Source organism: Crocuta crocuta, unplaced genomic scaffold, assembly GCF_008692635.1.
Source record: "Crocuta crocuta isolate KB4526 unplaced genomic scaffold, BGI_CrCroc_1.0 scaffold190, whole genome shotgun sequence".
Lineage (NCBI taxonomy): Eukaryota > Metazoa > Chordata > Mammalia > Carnivora > Hyaenidae > Crocuta > Crocuta crocuta.
Window position 1 is genome coordinate 961,085 of NW_027527955.1, and position 24,378 is coordinate 985,462.

The window sequence follows — 24,378 nt, forward strand, 5'->3', positions numbered from 1 at the left end:
TAATGGTCAGGGATTTAATCAACACAGATATAATTAAGATTTCTGTACTAAAATTTAAAACCATGATTGTAAGAATACTAGCTGGGTTGAAAAAAAGCATAGAAGAAAAAAGCATTGAAGAGAATCCCTTTCTGCAGAGATAGAAGAATTAAAATCTAGTCAGGCCGAAATTAAACATGCTATAACCAATATGCAATCTCTAATGGATGCCATGATGGTGAGGATGGATGAAGCAGAGCAGTGAATCAATGATATAGAATTTAAAAATAATAAAAAAATTTTATCTGTAATTCAAAGTCTTCTCACAAGGAAAACTTGAGATAGCTTTACTGATGAATTTAACATTTAAGGAACAAATTGCATCAATTGTATACAAAATCCTTAAAAAGAGCTCAAGAAGAAATACATCACAACATATTTTATGAGACCAGCATAACCTTGATACTATAACCTGCCAGGGATTTACTAGGATAAAAAAACATAAGAGGCAATTTTATTCAGGAATATAGATACAAAAATGTAAACAAAATATAAGAGAATTAAATTTGGTGATATATAAAAAAGATGATTCATCATGATCAAATTGGCATTATTCAAGAACTGCAAGATTGGTTCAATATTCAAATATCCATCAACTCATTAGTATGTTATTATATTAGTAGAGTCTCAAGAAGGAAATATACAATCATCTTAATAGATGCAGAAAAAGTATTTAATAAAATTCTATGTTTATTTGTGCGAGAAACTCCTATCAAAATAAGAATAAAAAATAACATTCTTAGTTTGATAACGGGTGTCTGAGAAAAAAACCTATAATAAAAATCATGCTGAATAGTGAATATTGAAAGTATCCCTTGAGATTAGAATGACCAAGGATGCTCACCTTCACCACTTCTATCAACATTATACTAAAGATCTTAGTCAATGCATTGGAAAAGAAGAAATAAGACATCAGGAATTAAAAAGAAGAAATTAGATTATAGATATAAATGTGAAAGCTAAAAGACTGAAGTTTCTAGAAAATACAGGAAGATATCTTAATCCCTGGAACCAGGGAAAGATTTCTTACACAAGATACAAAAATTACTAATTGTAAAGAAAGACCAATTAATAACTTCAAGAAAAGACACCATTAAGAGTATGAACAGGCTAGCCAGAGTGAAAGAAGAAAGTTTGCAACAAAAAACCAACACTTCTTTTTTTTTTTTTTTACAAATAGTTTATTGTCAAATTAGTTTCCACATAACACCCAGTGCTCATCCCCACAAGTGCCCTCCTCCATGCCCATCCCCCCTCCTCCCCACATCCATCAGTCCTCAGTTATTGTCAGCATTCAAGAGTCTCTCATGGTTTGCTTCTCTCCCTTTCCCCCACTATTTCCGCCCTTCTTCTCCCCCTTGTTCCTCCGTCAAGTTCCTCCTAATCCTCCTATACGTGCAAACATATGATATTTGTCCTTCTTTGCCTGACTTATTTCGCTCAGCATAACACCCTCAAGGTCCATCCATGTTGCTACACATGGCCAGATTTCATTGTTTCTCATTGCCATGTAGTATTCCATGGTATAGATAAACCACATCTTCTTGATCCATTCATCTGTTGATGGACACTTAGGCTCTTTCCATGTTTTAGCTATTGTGGAGAGTGCTGCTATGAACATTGGGGTACATGTGCTCCTATGCCTCAGCACTCCTATATCCCTTGGGTAAATTCCTAGCAGTGCTATTGCTGGGTCATAGGGGAGTTCTAGTGTTAGTTTCCTGAGGAACCTCCACACTGTTTTCCAGAGGGGCTGCACCAGTTTGCATTCCCACCAACAGTGTAGGAGGGTGCCCATTTCTCCACATCCTTGCCAGCATCTAGAGTTCTCTGATTTGCTCATTTTAGCCACTCTGACTGGCGTGAGGTGGTATCTCAGTGTAAACCAACACTTCTTATCTAGAATATATTAAGGATCCCTACAGATAATTAGATAAAGACATGCATAGAAAAATGAACAAGTGACTTAAAGAATAAACTTACAGAAGAGGTTATTTAAATGGCCAATAAACATAAGAAAAGGTTCTCAAGCTCAGTAGTTAGAGAGATGCAAACTAACCACAGGAGATGCTACCTCGAATCCACCCGAATGGTGAAAATTAAAAAGATTGACAATGTCGATGAGGAAATACAGCAACAGGAACTTTCATGCAATGCCACAAAGAGTAGAAATCAAAATAACCACCTTGGAAACCTGAGTGTCTTTATAAACTAACATTGGATATAGTATGCCCTAAAACCCAGCAGTTTTACTCAAATATATATTTTGTAAAATCCAATATGTGTAACATATGACATGTATAAAATTGTTCAAAGCAGTATTATGAAGTCAAAAGCTAGAAACAACCTAGATGTTCATCAATATAGAATGAATACACTGTGAAGTAAAGATATATTAGAATATAAGTGAAAATGAATGAATATAGATGACTTTCAAACATGAGTTGTGTTCAAGAAAACACACAAAATTATATGTGATATAATTCTATTTGCATAGAGTTCAAAACAGCCCTAACCAACAGTTGTAGAAGTCAGAATAGTGGTTACTTTGGAAAGAAGAGTGAGGTTAGTGATCAGGACAATGCATAAGGCAGGCATCAGTGGTGCTGGAAAACAATCTGGTATTCTACCTCACACTGGTGTGTTCAGTTACAGTAACTCATCATTTCCTTGTGAATTGTCTGCTGTGTATCTTATACTTCAATATAAAGTTTCCAAAGCTCAATTAAAAACTTGCTGATTTTCTTTCAAGTTGAACCCACTTTTTAAGGAAATGGTATTTTTAAGTCCTTTTTAATAGTATCATTAATTTTCATCTGCTGCTAATTACTTAAGCTCATGGGGAACTAGGTTGATGATGTTTGACCATCCAACTAGAATATTACTCCCATCTTAGCCCACACCCTGTAGTAAACTAAAANAAGAAGAAAACAGGAAAATGTTACCTTCTGAGGGGAATATGGCCTCCTGGCACCAGGCTTCTTCTGGACAAATGTGACCATCCAGTATTTGACAGTAGCTTCAGAAACCATCAATAAAAGATCCCATTAATTCTATCTAGTATGATGATTGTTTCACATGAAAGTCTCTGATTAAGAAGAGTTTATTAAGGGGCGCCTGGGTGGCTCAGTTGATTAAATGTCCGACTTCAGCTCAGGTCATGATCTCACCACTCATGGGTTCGAGCCCCATATGGGGCTCTGTGCTGACAGCTCAGAGCCTGGAGCCGGCTTCAGATTCTGTCTCCCTCTCTCTCTGCCCCTCTCCCACAGGCACGCTAGCTCTCTCTCAATTATGAAAAAATGTTAAAAAAAGAAAAGTTTATTGATACTACATTTCTTTTTAAAACATTGCCAGCTAAAATTTATATGGTATATTTAGTTACCAAATCCCATAAACATATTCTGATTTTTTCCTCCAAAGACTTGCATGTATAAAGGCCATCATTTTGTAATATTTAATTTTTAACCAAATACATGTATTTTCAAAAATATTTTAAATACAGTGAAGAAACATTGCCAAGAGTCTTCATTATCTTTTCGGAATTAAAAATCAAGAATGAGTGGACCCTGTCTGACAGATTTACACAGAGTCAAATTTTGTTTATACATACATTTCAATATTCACTTGCAACATTGCATCCTCTTAAAGTAAAATATATGGAATAAAAATTAAGTTAAAGGGACACCTGGCTGACTCAGTCTATAGAGCACACAACTCTTTTTTTTTTTTTAATAGTTTATTGTCAAATTAGTTTCCACATAACACTCAGTGCTCATCCCCACAAGTGTCCTCCTCCATGCCCATCCCCCCCTCCCCCCACATCCATCAGTCCTCAGTTTTTGTCAGCATTCAAGAGTCTCTCATGGTTTGCTTCTCTCCCTTTCCCCCACCATTTCCGCCCTTCTTCTCCCCCTTGTTCCTCCGTCAAGTTCCTCCTAATCCTCCTATACGTGCAAACATATGATATTTGTCCTTCTCTGCCTGACTTATTTCGCTCAGCATAACACCCTCAAGGTCCATCCATGTTGCTACACATGGCCAGATTTCATTGTTTCTCATTGCCATGTAGTATGCCATGGTATAGATAAACCACATCTTCTTGATCCATTCATCTGTTGATGGACACTTAGGCTCTTTCCATGTTTTAGCTATTGTGGAGAGTGCTGCTATGAACATTGGGGTACATGTGTTCCTATGCATCAGCATTTCTGTATCCCTTGGGTAAATTCCTAGCAGTGCTATTGCTGGGTCATAGGGGAGTTCTATTGTTAGTTTCCTGAGGAACCTCCACACTGTTTTCCAGAGGGCCTGTACCAGTTTACATTCCCACCAACAGTGTAGGAGGGTGCCCGTTTCTCCACATCCTCGCCAGCATCTAGAGTTCTCTGATTTGCTCATTTTAGCCACTCTGACTGGCGTGAGGTGGTATCTCAGTGTGGTTTTGATTTGTATTTCCCTGATGAGGAGGGCTGCTGAGCATCGTTTCATGTGTCTGTTGGCCATCTGGATGTCCTCTTTGGAGAAGTGTCTGTTCATATCTTCTGCCCATTTCTTCACTGGGTTGTTTGTGTTTCGGGCGTGTAGTTTGATGAGTTCCTTATAGATTCTGGATATTAACCCTTTATCTGATATGTCATTTGCAACTATCTTTTCCCATTCCGTTGGTTGCCTATTAATTTTCTGGGTTGTTTCCTTGGCTGTGCAGAAGCTTTTAATCTTGATGAGGTCCCAATCATTTATTTTTGCTCTTGATTCCCTTGCTTTTGGGGATGTGTCAAGTAAGAAGTTGCTGCGGTGGAGGTCAAGGAGGCTGTTTCCTGCTTTCTCCTCTAGGGTGTTGATAGTTTCCTGTCTCACGTTCAGGTCCTTTATCCATTTTGAGTTTATTTTTGTGCATGGTGTGAGAAAATGATCTAGTTTCATTCTTCTGCATGTTGCTGTCCAATTCTCCCAACACCATCTATTAAAAAGGCTGTCTTTTTTCCATTGGATATTCTTTCCTGCTTTGTCAAAGATCAGTTGGCTGTATACTTTTGGGTCCACTTCTGAGTTCTCAATTCTGTTCCATTGGTCTATGTGTCTGTTTTTGTAGAGCACACAACTCTTGATCTCAGAGTTGTAAGTCAGAGCCCCACGTTGGGTGTAGAGATTACTTAAAAATAAAATCTTTAAAAGACAACTAAGATGAATGCATAATCTCCACTTTCACGTTACCCACTTTGTATTGGCTAAGCATGATATTCTGTCTTTCCCTGGAATAATCTTCCGTTAAATATGAATAATTGCTTTTCTCCATGTATTCAGGTTCATCAACTTGGCTGTGAAGTTGTCGTCTTGCTATTGGAACTTAATCCTGACCAAATTAATCTTTTTAATTGGGCGATTGACCGATGCTACACAGGCTCCTATCAGCTTGCATCCGGCTGCTTCAAAGCCATAGCAACTGTATGTGGAAGCAGGTATGAAGTCTTGGAAGTGAAAGGTACTGGTTAGTGGCAAGTACAATGAAGGTTGCTCTCCATGATATGAATATGTGAGAGCCATAAATTCTAAGGAAATACAATGGCCAATATTTCCTCAGTAGATAGTTCACTCCCTAGAAGTCTGCAGCTACATAGATTTTCCTCATTCTCCAGAAGAGTTGTAGTGGTAGCATCCTTCTTTTTAATTGCCTGGAAATTCACAGTGAAGAATGAGAGCAGAATTTAAAAATGAAAAACAAGATACATTAAAGGAATCACTACAAATGTTTGTGGTAAATATAAGCATTTTAGCCATCTTGAGACCAAACTAAATCCAACCTTAAAATATTACATCTCTCTTGCCCAAAACTTCAGAAAAGAAGAAAAGAAAAGAAAATATGACACTGTGGGTTCCATAGATTACACTTGTAAAACCACCCTCCTTACATATATAAATTAATACCTCAGTGAAGTTGTTCAGCACTGTAATTTACTGAGTGAAATAATTTCACTGTTTTGCTGAAACAATTTCATAGCTAACATGAAAGGGTTAATGAAGACCACAAAGTGTATAGCTATTCCCAAGACAGAGCTTAGGTGTTAGAAACTGAGAGAAGGAAGCTCAAGTTTATTTTTGAAAAGACTCTATAGTCTATTGATTTCCCTTTTTAATTAAATGTTGCATTTTAAATAGCTATCTTGAGCTACCGGATGAAGGGAATAAAAGTGAATTAGTTTTAAATCCTGACCTATTACAACCTATTCTGTTCTAAATTAATAAGAACAGGATATTAGAGACATTTAATCTCTGTAAATCTCTGTAAAAGTTACAACAGATGAATTTAAGCTGCCGGGTTGGCCATCATTTTATTTTGCAATGTTAACATTATGAAATAATACTTATACCTGTAGGATATTACCAAAACAGCATTTTTGCCCAAAAAAATCTTTCTCCATAGTGTGTTTTTATTTTCAGATATTTTGACATTCTAAAAATAAATTTTGGTTCACATGACTCTTTGATTTTGAAAATGTATTTAGAATAGGACTTGGACCATAGATCCCTTTGACAAAATTAAAATAATAAAAGTTTCCTCTCTTTGCTGCCTTTCTCCCAGTGAACTTGATTTGAACCATCCTAGTCAAATTTATTTCATTGCATGCCCATCTCATAAAATATTATACTGCAGTCCTCTGAATGAGCCTAGGTATTTTTCCTTAGGGAGCACAAATAAATGTCTATGAATTTATTTATTTATTTATTTATTTATTTTTTTTTAAATGTTTTTTATTTATTTCNTGACCTGAGCGAAAGTCGGACGCTCAACCGACTAAGCCACCCAGGCGCCCCTAAATGTCTATGAATTTAGCAGTATAGTCTCAATTTCAGTAATACCTCCAGTCACAAAAATATTAGATCGTAAAACTCTCCATATTTAGAATTTTTAAGATCTCTTTCTAAACTATTCTGCTTTCTTAGACAAATTTTGCATACCGGCTTACATTTCTGACACTCATCTGCCTACAGGGAGGTCTGAGGACTGAGGAGCACCGTGGTCTCAACCTGTTGGCCAAGAAAGTAGCCGACCCTTGTGTCATGTGTCACCACGGGCACATTCAGAATTTAAAATTTCAACTGTGACTCAAATTTGTTCTCTCCCCCCATAAATTCTCAGTACGCATAGTTTAGATAAGCCTCCAGATTTGTTCGGACATCTTTGCACTTAAGTTTTCAGTATTTTTTTTTTTTTTTGAAAGCAATTCTGATGTTTTAGCTTTTGCTTTGCTTTCTGCAAGTTTGCCTCTAAAAACACCTAAATACCACATGTTATGAAATAGTATGTTCCTGAAAAGTCAGACATAAACTGGGTCATATTTTAGCCTTTGCAAACAAATTATCTGTACAGTAACTCCTAAAAGACATATTCTAAAGCAAAGAATCTTTCTTATAAAGAATTACCTCCTCCTTTTCAAATAGAAATGAGCATATGCTGGATTTATTTTTATAAGAATGTGACAGTTTATAAGCAGACTCATTTATTAAGGAATCATATACAGTTGACTATAAAATACCTAATACCTCAAAGATTGAACATTTTTTAAAAATACTCTTGATTAAAATTTTCTACTTTTGGTTTTAGAAGAGAGAGTTAGCCATTTTTGCATAGTTATCATATCAAACCCTTTATCCATCAGCTATGATAATACAAAATAGTTCTGTACATTATTTTTTGTTTCTTTTATATCTACAGAGGACTGTGTGTGTGTGCATGTGTGTGTGTGTGTGTGCATGTGTATGCATGTTGTGAACTTGCTGGAATCTAGTCAAAACTGAAACTGTAACTGCAATTGTGATATATCAAGTGATTTTGAGAGATTTAGAAGTCAGCATGGATCTTGAATAGGATCAGAATAAAAGTAGAAAGTGATGGTAGACTTGAAAATATTAATTTTGAAGAATTTATTATAAAATATGTGTTATATTTGATTAAAAACTATTGAATACAGCTCAGTACTATAATTTAGCACCAAAGAAAAAAGAAAATTCTGTCAGGCAGCATTAATTCAAATAACTATCTGACTGCTGTGTGTGTTCTTACTAATTTCCCCTCAACTCCAAATTATGTCAGTACAGAACAGATAAAGAAATTGAGAACAAGATTAAATGGCTTTCTAACGTTCTAAATCAAAGTAAATAGTATGCTTTAGATTAAAAGTGGAGGTCATTTCCAATTACTAGCTTAACTCAACAGAATTCCCTTCACATTTAATTAAATACTGACTGAAGAGTTCTCTTGTTTTTACTCTTACTATCCAATATACTACTAAAATATATTTAGTAAGTGTTAAGAATCATATAGAAGGTCAAAGCTTTAATTTACAAAGAATTTTTCTGGGTTTATTTTTGGAGGTGGTTTTGGTTTCCATTGCTGTTTGCACATCTGTTTTGCCTTAAGCTAACTTTTTATCTACCTTTCTTAATTTCAATCAGGCTTAGTGAACTTCAATTATTAAAAGTAAATGTCCCACATGTCTTAAGAGAATATCATCGATCTATTACCAAGGAAGACAAGGGAAGCTTATGATTCATGAATCCCAGTCACACCCCCTCGCTGCTGATGCTGAAGATCATTTGGTTTTGTCAGCAGCTAGAGTATTTCAAGAGAGCACAGAGTTTAGGAATTTGGACTCAGGAATGTGCTATCTTGAGTTTGAATTCCAGCTCTACCTCCAATCAAGCTGTGTGCTCCTGAGCAAGTTACTATACATGCTTACTCATTTGTAAAATGGGCACAATAGTACAGTTAGGGGAAGGAGTAAAAAAAGAGTAAAAAAAACAATCTTCTTTTTAATATGGTACATGCTAGCCTCAGTAATTGCAACCATGAAAGAAATACATGCAAGGTGTTTACTGCTGTATTTTAAAACGTTGAAAAACAACCTAAAGTATCTTAATAGGGGAACGAGTAAATGTATTATGGTGTATCTAATCAACTCTTTAAACACAGATCTGTATATCTGAGCATAAGAGATGTTTGTGAAATTCAAAACCAACCGCTTGACCTATGACCTAGCACATAGTAAGCACTCTGTTAACACTATTATTATTCAATAGCTATTGGAAGCAGGAAGCTATGATATAATCCCCTCCACGAACTCATAAAATCTGTTTCTCTCCAGAATACCTCAAAGTTATCTGGAACTTTGTCATTTAGTTCTACGTAACCCAGAGCTGATGTTTAGTTCCCAAATTCTTCAAAATCTCCTCTCTTCTAGACTGGAAAAAAGAAAGTTTTATTTTTTGGTTTACTCTCTGAACAATATCTGCCTTTCATACTGAATTTACAATTTGATTTTTATTCCAAATGACCACAGCTGTCTTTATCTTTTACCCTTCCATTGCCTGTGTTGAATAATTTAATAGTGAAAGCCTGTTTTAAAGTTTATTTCTTTATTTTGAGAGAGAGGAGAGAAAGAGAGAGAGAGTATGTATGTGTGTGTGTGTGTGTGTGTGTGTGTGTGTGAGAGAGAGAGAGAGAGAGAGACAAGAAGAGAAACAGAAGGGCAGAGAGAGAGGGAGAGAGAGAATTCCAAATAGGCTCTGTGCTGTCAGCCCAGAGTCCAACGTGGCAGCTCAATCTACCAAAACCATGAGATTATGACCTGAGCCGAGATCAAGAGTCAGACACTTAACCAAAATAGCCCCTAAGACTATTTTAAACATCTAAGTACAAATGTTTTATTTGTACTCCTTCACTCATTTGAGATCTCTCTAATTTTTCCCATCACTGGGTTTCTTTCATTTTCTATATGTGTTATTTCTTTAAACGTTGTTTTCTTAAATTCTGTAGCTCAGCCCTAAGCAGTTCATTGAATGCCCTAAGTACATGGTCAAGTGCAGAGCCCTGCATAAGAGGGAAGGCCCCTTCCCTTTTCCTGCCTTTAAATCCTCAATGATCCAGAAATATTTTCCAGTATTCTTTTATGTAAAAATGCATATGTGTTATATCTCAGTGTCAGTGACAGCAATATAGGTAAGATATCTCTGCCACTGTGGGTCTCACAGAGCTTTCTTTCTACTTTCGTAGTCAGCTCCAGGTGCTGTATTTTCTTAGAATTTCAAATGAACTGTGCTATTGTGGGCTGTCTACGAGGTTGATAGCACTGTGGATAAGTTAATTCTTTGGAGTCGGACTTAATCCAGGATGCCCTCTGGGCCCCACCCCTTGTACATGAACTTGAGCAAGTGCTTAACTTCTCTAAGCCTCACAGGCTTGTTGTGAAGATTAAGTAGCAAATCTAGGTAAAGGCCCTGGCAGAGTAACTAGCACAGAGCAGGCAGGTCATAACATAAATGTTACTCATCGTTCTTCATTGTCCTCACCACCATCACGTGGGTCGCTTTCCCCAGTTGCCCGTCCAACAAATCAACCTCATGCTTTTTTTGTTTATTTAAAAATAAAAGTTCTAGGGACACTTGGGTGGCTCAGTCAGTTAAGCATCTGACTCTGGCTTTCGGCTCAGGAGATGACCTCACAGTTCATGAGATCGAACCCCACGTTGGGCTCTGCGCTGACAGCAAAGGGCCTGCCTAGGATTCTGTCTCTCTCTCTCTCTGTCCCTCCCACACTCGTTCTCTCTCTCTCTCTCTCTCTCTCAAAATAAATAAATAAATAAGACTTTAAAAATAAATAAAAATAAAAGTTCTAGAAAAGTAATCATTTTGGAGTGCAAATTACTAAAGCCATTTGGAGAGCAATCTGCTATAATTTTAAATGTTCCCTTTGATCCTTCATTACCTCTTCTAGAGATCTAAAGAAACACTTGCACATTTGGGGTTTGTGACATTATAACAGTGAAAAAATGAAAATAACCTTGAAATGTCTGTTAACGCATGTCAGAGGTTGGATTCCTCAAGAAGCAGACTCTGAGATGGAGATGTGAGTGCAGGACATTTATTACGGAATGCCCTTGGGATCAACATGTATGGGGAAATGAAGGAAGTAGGCCTGGGCAGAGGAAAAGAGACCTCAGCCAGTCCCACAGGGGTTGCTGCTGGGAACAGGCATGAATTTGGCCTAAGCAAATCTCTTTGGCTGAAGGCGATTCAGTGAGAGATCTCAACCGCCAGTGCTAGTTGAAGACTGAATGCCTCAGTCCTGAAAGGGGGATCAAGGCGGCACACCACTGCATCTACTACAAGATTGGTTATTTATGGTATGACCATACTATGGAATCTGTACAGTTAAGTAGACGGAGATAAGCCTCATTCACTGAAAAAGCTAATCTCCAAACAATACACGTAGGTAATATAGTCACATTTATGTTTAAAATCCTGGTAATGGGGAGAGGTACTTAGATGCACATATTTATATATATACTTAGAAAAGGGTGACTGGCTCTTACAGTGGGGGAGAAAAAGGAAATGGGCATTTCCATATTTTATTCTATGTACTTGCCAACAGCCAGCACCAACTGGCCAGCCCTGTGAGTGAACCATCTTCAGAATAGATCCTCTGGCCCTAGGTGTTGCTTGAATCTTTTAAAAGAAAGTTGTATTGGGGCGCCTGGGTGGCTCCGTTGGTTGGGCATCTGACTTCGACTGAAGTCATGATCTCATGATTTGTGGGTTCAAGCCCCACATCAGGCTCTGTGCTGAAGACTCAGAACCTGGAGTCTGCTTCAGATTCTGTGTCTTCCTCTCACTGCCCCTCTCCTGTTCATTTTCTCTCTCTCAAAAATAAACCTTAAAAATTATAATAGAATAAAATTAAAAAAGAAAGTTATATTCATGTATTAGAAGTAAGATAAAAAATTAAAATTGATTAATATCAAAAACAAGCAGTGAAAAACATCCTTTTTTGTGTACTTAACCAATTCTCACTATACTCTCATTAAACTTACTGTAAGATGGGCATATATTTATAATAGTATTATGCCTTTCTAGTAGGGTGATTGTACTAAAACAGAACTTTGTTAGACAATTGTAATTATATTGCAGAATCAAAAAAGGAACCCACAAGAAAATAATTAATGTTTTCTTTTTCACCTCCATGCCATCTTCTGCTTTCTGAAGTTTGCCTCAAAATAAATGTCAGTCACTCACTACCTATGGACCATTCCCTAATTGTTTATTTCACCAAAGGTTTTCTATTTATGACTTCTTTTCCACTACAAGAAAAAACACACAGTAAAAAAAATCCTCTTTGAAGAGTATTGTATAGCAAGAAAATAAGATGAATTTATTTCAGCTCCATATTCCTTTTGATTATACTGCTAATTGTCACATAACCTACTCCCTATGTTTTTACCCTTCTACTTCCTAACCACCACCACCACCACCCCCAGCTTCTATTATCCCATGCATACAATCAGTTACCAAATCCTGCTGATTTTATCTCCCTAGTAGTTTTTAGATCTTAATCCCTTTCTGTCCCTATCATTCCTGCCCTAATTCAAACCCTCATCATTTCTCCTTTGGAGTATGCTAACAGCTCCCAATATTGAACCCCCTACAAATTCCTTCTCCACACAAATTTCAGAGTGTTTCTCCAAAATTGACCTCATTGCCTCAGTCCCCTACTGAACATCCTGTAGGATCTCCATAATTTTTAGGATGAAGTTCATAAGCTTCTGAACCCACTAACCCCCCTACTCCCATCTCCTTTCAGTCTGCTTCACAGAGATTCTTTCCTTTACAGAAGGGATCTTCCCATTTCATTCTTATAATCTTTCAAAATGCAGTTGTCTCTGCCTAGAACAGTCTCCCACATGACCCCTTCCATGGTCTGGCTAATGTCTCCTGGTTCTTCAAAGCTCAGTTTACTTCTTTCCTCCTTAGAAAAGCCTTCCCTAAACCCAGGTCTGGTGTAAATGTCCCTCATCAGGATTCTCTAGCATGCTATGGCTACTCCCATTGTAACTAGATGGTATAGATTATGTCCCCAACTAAATGCCAAGTCTCATCTCCCTTAAGGCAACAGACTAGCCTTACTAACTCAGTATCATTAGTTAGTACTGTGCAGTTGTTCCTGGTATATGTTTGGTGCTTACTAAATGTAAATGGATTAAATGAAAATATTAAATCAGTGAGCTACTGAGAAAATGTAGATATCATCTCCTGTTCTTTCCATTTTTATTTGGTTATCATTAAACTCTATTTACATGAGATAGATTTTTGTGTGTTCATTTATCCACGTGCAACAATATTGAATTTTAAATAAAAATAGAGCTATTTCCCTTCTTCTAATAAACACCAGAAGAATGTGGGGGGCGCGGGACAGCCAAATGGGCATGAAAGTTTCATTAGTAAATGTGACTGAGGTCATTTGTCACCTGGAATTTTGACACATAATGATTTATCAAGATTATTAACCAGCCTGTCTTATAAACTATGCTGATTGGTTTTTGGTTTTTGTTTTAGGAACTATCCCTTCGACATAGTGACATTGTTAAACCTTGTTCTATTCAAGGCCTCTGACACCAACAGAGAGATTTATGAAATCTCCATGCAGCTCATGCAGGCACGTATCACTTACTTATATACAATCTTCCATCCTTGAGCACAGAAAATAGAAGGGGCGGTTGATAACTAGATTGCTGCTTATTCCCATATATCACCAGAGGATATGAAGAGTGAGAAAACAGTTATATAATCTTCTGTGACCACAGGAACTGATACTTTACCTTTAACACTATATTAAAATAACATATTCATTAGTGTTGTTACTATGAAACTTGATTAAATATAAATACTCCTGAGACAGCCAGCCAATGTTTTTTCATACCATTTTTCACTTTCCTACCTCCCTGTAGATCCTTGAAGCAAAGCTTTTTGTATACTCCAAGAAAGTCGCTGAACAGAGACCTGGCAGTATTCTCTATGGAACGCACGGCCCGTTGCCACCCCTCTACAGTGTGTCTCTAAGCCTCTTGTCATGTGAACTGGCCAGGATGTACCCCGAGCTCACCCTCCCGCTCTTCTCAGGTACCATGCGATGACATGTGTGATTGTTTCTGCCCAAAGTAATCTTCCCTTTATTTTATTTTTTTACAAGAGAACAAACCTACGCTTTTACTTACTACTTTTCAGTAAGTTTAAATCCTTGAGGGGTACAGCATCACATGGATTCTGTATCCAATGGTCTGAGCAGGAAGGTTGCTTTGGAATTTGGCATGAACCATGCTGCTCCATCTGTGAGCAAGAGTTAACCTTTCCCCAGATTATTCTGGGTTTGTTCGGTTTGCCACTAGGAGTCACTCTGTTGGCCTTTGCTTTGTCTGCATACGGGTATGCCTTGCCTAGGTAGAATTCAGTTTCTACTCAAGCAGAAACACCTTCAATTTAAGAAGGGTTGTGTGCTCCCTCTGGTTCCGGCGACCCCTAGTATAGCTGGCAAAAATGGCCTTGGACCACAGTCTTCCAGTTGCTTGTTACTTCAGGATGCTTATTCCCAGTGGGCTCCAAGATGGCAGAAAGGGAAGGGCATTTTAGAGTCAAAATTATTGATGCTAAATTTGGAGATTAAAATTGCTTTGGGCTAAGTCCAGTTACATATAAAAGTAAATTCTGGAAGTTATTTAAATATAAAAAAATGTATTTATCAAAAACCACGTAAGTATAAATAAGCATAGGACAATTGCAAAGATGCTTACATTAGTCATAATCCTTCCACGTGTATTATATATGTGTAAAACTTCCCAAATAAATTAAATATGGGTGGCATAACTTCTAATACATTGTAATTGCTTCCAGTTATTTTTGGTGGTGATGGTGTTTCATACCTTGTATGTTGCTACATACATAGGTTGTTGAAAGTTGGATTTTTAACACATCTTTGCAAGTAGTCCTTGTGAGAAATTTTTGTGAAAACCTATTTTTAAAGAATTACATTTGTCAGTTAACTTCCTGCCTAAGCTCACAGAGCACCTTGCCAAGAGGCTGATTTTGGTCTCTCAGTTTGTCTTCTTTTACCATCTATGTTACCAGAGTCTTGGTCCAGGTCTTCATCAGGCTTCTACCCCATCCCTGTCCCAACATCCCTTGCCTGAGGTCCTCAACAGTGCAATCCACCTGATTCATAAAACCAAATATGCATAGTACTTCTGCACTCAAACTTCTCTTCCCAGCTGTCCTAAAAATAACTGCTGATGATAACAGCTTCCATCTATTGAGTGGTCAATGTATGGCAGGCTTTATATTCGGCACTTTATGTACACTTCATTTATTATTTGATTTCTACAACCCCACGAGTAGTGGTTAGAAATGGGACTCTGGGCTTGACAGCCAGGGTTCATCCTTGGTCCTGCCATTCACTGGCTGTTTGACCTTAGGCAAGTCACAGAACCTCTAAATTCTGTTTCCTTATCTGCAGATAGTAACTACCTCAGAGGATGCAAGGATTAAAATAAGCTGATAAAAGCCGAGCAATTAGCCTCATCCTGTACCACCACCACCACTACCACCGTAATCATCCTTCTTATCTTACAGATGAGATACTAAGGCTTAGAGACTTTAAATAATAGGAACTCCTTCACTTATAAAAAACCTCCTCTACCAAACTTGCCTTCCACCTTTTCATCCAGGAACCCTCTACTCCCATCTTACTTGATCTTTTACATGCCAGGCCATTTGGTAAATCCTTACTTTTGTGTACGCTGTTCCCTTTGCTGGAAATGGCCTTCTCTCTCTCTCTCTCCCTAGTCTCTAAGACCTAATTGAAAATCTGTGTCTACCATGAGAACCTCTCCATCCATCTGCGACAGAGTTAGTCACATCTTTGCCTCATGCCTGACAGTGGACGGACTCAAGAAAGGCCTTCTTGATAAAATATCTTTTGGAAAAATAAAATTCATTTTTATTCATGTCAACCAAGATTCGAATGCCACCTAGATGCCAGGCACTGTGCTTGGGTCCTAGGAACACAGATGTAAATAAAAGAGTCTTTCTTCCATCAAAGGGTAATAGTTGAATAATAAAGAAAGATGGATAATCATACGGTTATGATATAGAGCAACAAGTACAATTAAAAAAAAAAGAAAACCAAAACACATGTCTTCTGAGATGGAGGATAAGGGGATACTCATTTATTGGACCAGGAGTACCAGGCAAGACTTCTCGGAGAAGTTGGTGTCTGTGCTGCAGTTGGAAAGAGGAGTAGAAATTTGCAAAGCAAAAAGGTAGTTGACATTACAGTTGGCAAGTAGATAGGTATTACAGACCAAGGAATTGGTGTGTATTGGTCGGTTTCACTAACATAACATGCAGGGATGAGGGAAAGTTATAGATGGTCATGGACAGACAGAAAGGTAGAAGTCAAATCTTGGAAGGCTTTGTATTGTACCCTAAGGCATTTGTAGGCCAATGATCCCTAGGTGTTCCTTGAAACCCTCAGAGCCCTGGGAACAGGAAGGGCATCCAAGCAACCTGCTTAGGTTCTGGAAGCCACCGATCAGTTTAAAATAAGAAGAGAAGAGACAAGATCAGAATGCACTTTGGGAAGACCAGCTGCAGTGTGGAGGATGGATAAAAGAACATCCAGTCTAAATAAAGAAAAGCAGTTGAGAAACAAAGACAGTGGCCCACACAGGAAATTATGAAGACCTGAACTAAGATAGTCCAGTGAGAGTAGAAAGGGGAGACCAGAGTCAAGAGCTACCAGGTAGGGTAGACAGAGGGGGATCTCTGGTGTGGTATCTGGGAGGTAGAGGGTGATGACCCTACCTTGAGAACCAATCCAAGGAGAAGGGGAGATAAAGCCAAGGCAGAGATCATGAGCTCTGCTAGGGATATTGAGTGTAAGTGTCTGTCAGACATTCCTGTGTAGAGACAGACTGGTGTCAGGCGAGGGCCACTGCTAGTGACTCACTGAACAGCACAAGGGCTAGAACCAAGAGAGCAGATGTGATCATAAGTGGAGAGAGCACAGAGGGCAAGAAGGCACCCAGACACCCAGCTTCTGCGGTCTGGGCCCAGAAAGAGTGAGGGAACAGACAGAGATGGAGGCCCATTCGGAGAGGAAGGAGAACTAGAAAGTGAGCTTCATGGAAACCTAGAGAAGAACAGATTTCAGAGGAGGGGCTGAGCAGTCCAGAGGCTTGAATGGAGCTCCCAGGAGGTAAGATCTAAACATTACTCTCTGGACTTCACAGTTCAGAGGTAATTTACGCTTATTGGTAACTGTCAATAGTTTCCATGGAGAAGTAGCAGCAGAAGCCAGATCTCAGTGGGTTGGTTGGGAAAGAAAGAAGGAAAGAGAGGCTGGAGCAGATGCAGAGCCTGAGGGGGAGCAGGATTGGAGCTTTATCAGCTGAAAGGGAGAAGCTGGTAACAGGGTAGACAGATCAAGGGAGAGGAGATAAATAGTACCGCAAGTTTAAGAACAAAAGAAGCTCATACAGTGAATTGCAAGCGGGTTCAGTCTAACTTTTCTTCAAGAATTAACCTTTCAGCTATTTTGATTTATGAGGAAGAACTTTCTTTAATAATACGGAAAAATAAGGAGGTTACAGAGATTTCTAGCTCTTGCTTTTACTGCTTTTACTACTGAAAACCCTGTGGTGAGATTTTTATTGTGTGTAATTTCAGATGAGTTAATTCCTTGTAAGTAGCCAGGCAAGTTGCTCGGGCCCCTCCCAAAGGCGCTGGAAAATCTATGTAGCAGCCCAGAGACACGGTCTCGCATTTCTTAAATTTGTTTCTGGAAGGGTGAATGGGGGTTATTTCCATGTCTGTGGCATTTTTTCATCCTCTTCTCCCTTTACAAAGACCTCTACAATCCTGGCCCTGATCTAGGTGTGTGGGATACTTCAGACAGACTTTCCCCCCATCCCCATCTGACCTTATGTCTGACAGACAAGATGCAATAAACATCATAAATAAGCAAATTATATGATGTGTTAGAAACTAATCATGGCCACTAAAAGACAATAGGTTTCTATGCCACTGTTGAAAGACAATAGGTATTCTTAATATCAGTTGTCCCTCCCGCTGGAAGGATTTGTTCCCTTCCAAAGTCCCAATCCTTTCTAGTCAAGTTAAAATACAGTAAAACCTTGGTTTGTGAGCATAAGTCATTCCAGAAAACATGCTTATGATCCAAAGCACTTGTATATCAAAGCAAATTATTAGAACCATTGGCTCAGTTGTGACCATATGACCTTCCACATCACATACTACTCATATTGCAAGACGTCACTCATTTATTGAGCTAAAATTTATTAGAAATGTTTGCTCATCTTGCAGAACACTCGTAGAACAATTTACTTACAGTCCAAGGTCTTACCTGTAGTTATTTTGCCATGCACATGGATATTTGTAGCCAGAAGTCTTTTTTCTCCAAGGAACCCATGTAGCACTCTTGTTTGTTCCTCTGTTTGTCATTTATCACTTTCTACCTTGCTCCAGAGCCACCTGTCTCAGAGCCTCCTCAGTGATGAGAACCGAATCTTGAGTCCTTGCTGGCTCCACAGAGCCTAGCACAGTGGCTTGACCTAGAAAAGGCCCAGTATGTTAAATAAATATATGTTCCGGTTTTCTAAGGATCTGAATATGCGTCATACAAGTTCATAATATCAGTTATCACATCCATAAAGTTTAGAAATTAAGTAAATTTTGAAATTTTGAGCAATGTAAAACATAACTGCTTAACCTGATTATTGGGGCACAGCATTAAATACATTCGTATTGTTCAAAATAGAAAAATTGTCATTTCAGGAAAAAAGGCCAAATCAGTTAAAGCTACCATCTCGGGGATCTAGTGGATTATCTTGGTGTAATCCTGGCATCTGTGTTGTTCTATTGTTTAGCAGCCAAAACCTCTCCAAATGAGATTACACGCCACACTGGATAATAACAAGTGCATCAGACCATGGTTGTGAATTTCCCTTAGGATAAAACCGTTTCTTCTCTAGATGTTAGAAATAAAAGATTACAAGCAGCTTGCACCAGATAGGTAATGCTGTGCTTTTATTTCTATAGAAAGCTTATTCAGGTCATAAAATTAAATGCTACTGGCAGTGCAACTATGCAAAAATGTTATCAGAGAAAATAGTGCTGAAATCACTGGACTGGATACACCATTTTACCATCCTTGATTCACTTATCTCATAAAATGAAGTGCAGCACTGAGCACACACCTTCCACATAGTTGGCAGTTTTCAAGTAGATATCATGAACATGAGTCCGCATAGTGGCTTTCTTCTCACTTTTATAGCTAAGAGTTCCTAGAAGACAACCTGGTAAAAAATTGGTATAGTGGAAAGACAATAATCGTTGTTATAAGAATCCTAACCACTGTTTATTAAGAGCCTACTGGATGGCCAGCACTGTGCTAAGCATATACTATACCTTATGATTATATCTTTTAATCCTCACAGTAGCCCAATGTGGTCCCATATAGATGAGGAAGCTGAGGAACAGAGAGGTTAAATAACTAACAGAATTTCATGCAGCTGGTATGTGGAGCAGCTGGGATCTCATCACACGTCCGTCTGATTCCAAGCCCCCTGTTTTGAGTGCTCTGATGCACCTCTTCCATAGCAGTGGATGTGAACTCATGAGGCCTACACCCTCACTCCACTTTTACCAAGCCTATGCTCTCCTCGCTGTGTGCTCCCACGTACCTCCACCGAGCACCAGACACAAGAGGCTTGTGGATGAGCCTCAGTATTAAGATCTTGTGGCTTGGAGGAGCAGCTGTATATGAACACGCCTTGTAAACTGAAGTCACTGTTCGGTCTGTCAATTGGTGTTGATATCTTTATTTATTTTGATGAGATAACATATGCCCCGTTGTTGCTGCCATTCTCTCTAGAGGTCAGCCAGCGGTTCCCCACCACACACCCAAATGGGCGTCAGATCATGCTCACCTACCTGCTGCCCTGGCTGCACAACATTGAGCTGGTGGACAGCAGGCTCCTCCTCCCGGGATCAAGCCCCAGCAGCCCAGAGGATGATGTCAAGGACCGAGAAGGAGAAGTGCCCACTTCACACGGGCTGAGAGGGAGTGGCTGGGGCTCCCCGGAAGCTACGTCACTGGTCCTGAATAACCTCATGTACATGACGGCCAAGGTAAACTCAGAGGAAATGTGTCTCAGTAACACGGCTCTGAGGCCGTCATCGAGGAAAACCCATGGGTTGATCACGCCCTGTGCTGCCAACTCAGGAAAAGTGGCACTTAACTGTTGTTAAAGATCACACGAATAAGGGCATGGATGGGGGTGATGGTTGTACTACAGTGTGAATGTGCTTCATGCCACTGGACTGTATGCTTAAAAATGTATGCTATGTGTATTTTACCACAAGTTTTAAAAGTAATAATAAAAATACCAATAATAATCCTAACATACTAAAAATCATGAGAATAAGCATGTCCATTACTGATTGATGTGTTATAAATGGCTGAAAAATGGCATCTTGCTGAGGAATGGCCACATCTTCCCCTTCTTAGGATTTCGAGATGGCCATGACCCTTATAACAATTTTTAATCCAATATTCTGCCTCCTGACACTCTCTTCCCCACACATCTCCTGAGCTGGTTTTTTTAATCTTGTCTGTTCTAGTATGGAGATGAAGTTCCCGGACCAGAAATGGAAAATGCTTGGAATGCGTTAGCCAACAACGAGAAGTGGAGCAACAACCTTAGGATCACCCTGCAGTTCCTGATCAGCCTGTGTGGCGTTAGCAGTGACACGCTTCTCTTGCCCTACGTAAGTGTCCCTCACACTTTCAGAAGTCATTGCTCCTGTTTTTGCAACTGCAAGTCGGATTATGCTCTTTGCACGAAGTGAAATGGAGAGGTCAATTTCTGTCAGTCATGCTAATCTCCTAGGAGCTCTTCTAGGTGTTATATAAAAGTTTCCTTCTGTCCCCCAAGAAGCAGGCGACGGTGTCTCTCAGTGACCCCTCTGTCATCCTCTTTCTAAGCCTTTGGACACAGAAACATATGAATTCAGGGGTGGGTATTTTCCTAACAGTTACTAAAAGCTACCTTCTATAAAAATTAGACCCATTACATAAGAGAAACTCAGTAAAGCATCATGTTATTACTAATAAAGATGTTTCGTGTTTACATCTTGATGCTCTTAAAACAGAATAAAAATTCAGAGTGTCCAGGTGTTTCTCTTCAAATGTAGGTCAGAGGAGAGAAATAAGCAGAGAGAAATCTCCTGGAGATAACTAATTTTTAGTGTTTGTATTTAAGATGATACGATCAATGAAATGAAAGCATTTTTAAAACTGTAATTCAACTGGCATTTGTGCGCTGGTTGTTTTTCTGAGACATTTTCCACCTGCCTTTTGTTTCGAACCACATAAGCCTCACTGCGGTGTCTGGGCCTCGGGTTTGACAATAAGGGCTACAGTCAGACAGAGCTTTAATCCAGAGTTATTTTTAAAATTTAAAACCATACCAACAATTAAAATTCATTGGTTTCTAGGGAAGGAGAGAACAGCAGGGAATTGGATTCCTTGTTTAAACAGAAATAACTAGCCGTTTTCCCCCATGGTTTGTATAAATAAAATTCTTTCTAGGTAAGGCCTTAGAGGGCAGGTTTCAGTTTAGGGAGAATTCATGTGCCCCAAAAGTAGCTTGTGTAAACTTGGCCATTAGGGAAGGCAAGGCCTTTAACATGCACTCCTATCAGACATGCAGGTGAAGAGAGGGGAATTTTAATCCCAACACTCTGATTCCCGCTGGGAGATCACAGACCTGAGCCATCAGGATGGTAGCTCTGGGGCTGATGCCTTCACAGAAGGGAACAGGTTACCATCCAGCATTCTTGGGGGTGAGGCTCTGGAAAACATCCCTTGTGTCCCATGTTTCTTCTCAGATTAAAAAGGTGGCCATATACTTGTGCCGTAACAACACCATTCAAACCATGGAAGAGCTTCTCTTTGAGCTGCAGCAGACGGAGCCGGTGAATCCCATCGTCCAGCACTGTGACAACCCACCCTTCTACCGCTTCACGGCCAGCAGCAAGGCCTCTGCGGCAGCCTCGGGTAGGGGAAGGGCGGCTGGGTGGATGTCTTGTCTCAGATCTCTGGATTTTCCTTTACCTGGAGCGCTGAGCAGAAAAGGAGAGAGGGAGAGAGAGAGAGAGAGAGTGTGTGTGTGTGTGTGTGTGTGTGTGTGTGTTTATTTTTTCTTATTCCTGTTTAAACTTTCATCTAAAAGGTGGCTTAAGAATAGTTGAGACTCCTGGGGCATCTAGGGGACTCAGTCAGTTAAGCATCTGATTTCAGCTCAAGTCATGATCTCGCAGTTCGTGGGTTCAAGCCCCGCATCAGGCTCTGTACTGACAGCTCAGACTGACAGCTGGATACTAGGTCTCCCTCCCTCTCTACCCCTCCCCCGCTCATGCTCTGTCTCCCTCTATCTTTCAAAACTAAATAAATGTGAAAAATATTTTTTTAATGGAAGAATAGCTGAGACTCCTATGAGCATTGTTGGTTTAACGAAATCCATCTGTAAGGGTGGCCATCAGTCAGGGACTTGGTCTGGGTAAGCCGCGGAGCTTCGCGCTTCAGGCTGATCCCAGGCAGGACACAGCATTCCCTTGGGAACCTCATTTCTGAACCTCCCTTCTTGCATCTATGGAACTTCCTGGCTAATAATGCCCCAGAGTTAGCTAAAATGCTCCCCAACAGTATTACTACTTCTAATAAATTGGTTTCTCAGCTCATTTTACGAAATGTATAATACCCTCCTCAAGTTCCTTGAAGCCGGCTTCCCTTTGATTTTCCTGATATCATAATTGCCTTCAAATCTCCCTCATCCCCTGGTCTCTTATGCCCTCTGTTTGTCCTGCACCTGCTGCCAGAATGTGTTCTTGCAAAGAAGCAGTAGCCCAGGGATCAGAAACTCTAGGTACTTGGACTTGCTTCACTAACATTAGTTTAATAAACTCCTGGCCCCAGAAATACGAAAGCAGCTCGCAGCAGGCCCAGCCACTATAAATAAGTTCATTACCTAAGTGGTCAGGAAGAAAGGGTTTCAAGAATGTGGTAGCCTCACTTTATAAGAGAGCTGAGGAATTTGGTTTGACCATAACAGATGTCTGGGATTCTCCCATTTCAGTGGTGTGGACTTGGAAGCTTGTCTAGAATGTCGGATATTATACAGAAGATGTAAGGAATCTTTCAAACGTGATTTTATAGGAAATCCTTCACTGTGATTACTTGAGACCTGGGCTTAACGCTCCCCCTTACATTTTTGTTCCCTAAGTGTCTTTCTTCTAATCCGACCTGCAGGTACCACCTCCAGCAGCAACACAGTGGTCGCCGGCCAGGACAGTTTCCCAGATGCCGAGGAGAGCAAGATATTGAAAGAATCTGATGAGAGGTTGGTGTACAAGTTTGGCTTAATATAGAATAACTTTCAGCAACAGTCTATACAAAAGCATCTGTAAGAGTTTGTTGTGTTTCATAAATTACACAGACACACACACACACACAGATTCTTCTTTGCTTTTAGAAACACAAACTGACTCCAATTCTGCTCTATATACCTCTAAAGATAATGATTTCTCCCTGAGAAAAGACAGCGAAGAGAAAGATTAAGAGGGATGTCATTCTGGTGGCTGAATTTCACTTACCGCAGGGCTTCCTGAAAACTACTGGTGGTTCTGCTAGTGGGCACAGACCATCTGGAATTAGAGGGAATTTCCATGTGAAATTTTCAAATCTGATTGTGGAATGATTTCTTAGAGATTGAGCAGTTCGAGCAGTTGTCTTGAGGTGAGTTCTGTAAAACATCATCATTTTTATTTCACCTTAACGTTGTCACCTTTGGTTAGCCAACAACGCTGCCTTTTCCTTCTAAAAGAAGCCTCTAGTCCCTTTACGTTAACCCTTTAATGATATTTCTCTTGCCCCTTTACCTTGCCTCGAAGCTACTCATAAATTCATAAAATCTGCATCGCTATTTCCTGTGGTTAATTGTGAAGAGCAGAGAAACAAACAAAGAAAAATAAAAGGGACTCAGATTAATAAATAAAGATTAGGATGACTCTCACGGTGTTGGAAACTCCTTAGCCTGGGCATTTTCTAGTGAAAACTACCAAGGAGCCCTTTCACTTAGAAATTAGTAACAAGGAAGAGACGCTCACAAATTCAGGTTGGAGAAAATTTAATAGATCAGATCATGAAGACAATCTACTTAGCCCATAATATTTCCAGATGCTTTGTGATCGTCCTCAGGATTTGATCCTATGCACAAGAATACAGCAGGGGCTGCCGGTGAAACACTATGACCGAAGACTGACTGCCTCTCGAGTCTGAAGGCTCATTTCCAATTCGGGCCTCATCAGATTCCTGAGTAGGTTCATGACTGGGTTGTTGCTCTGCCTTTAAGCAGATGCTTATCCACACAA

The 24,378-nt window shown here is 39.4% G+C and overlaps 1 protein-coding gene across 1 annotated transcript in view; it reads left to right on the forward strand.

Annotated features, from left to right (window-relative positions):
• Positions 1-24,378, forward strand: part of FRY (FRY microtubule binding protein) — a 269,335-nt gene that overhangs the window by 157,362 nt on the left and 87,595 nt on the right. The window contains exons 29-35 of the mRNA XM_077752524.1: positions 5,347-5,501; positions 13,429-13,528; positions 13,821-13,992; positions 19,820-20,076; positions 20,569-20,715; positions 21,838-22,006; positions 23,258-23,348. Coding sequence (XP_077608650.1) covers positions 5,347-5,501; positions 13,429-13,528; positions 13,821-13,992; positions 19,820-20,076; positions 20,569-20,715; positions 21,838-22,006; positions 23,258-23,348 — 1,091 coding nt within the window. The remainder of the gene's footprint in view (positions 1-5,346; positions 5,502-13,428; positions 13,529-13,820; positions 13,993-19,819; positions 20,077-20,568; positions 20,716-21,837; positions 22,007-23,257; positions 23,349-24,378) is intronic.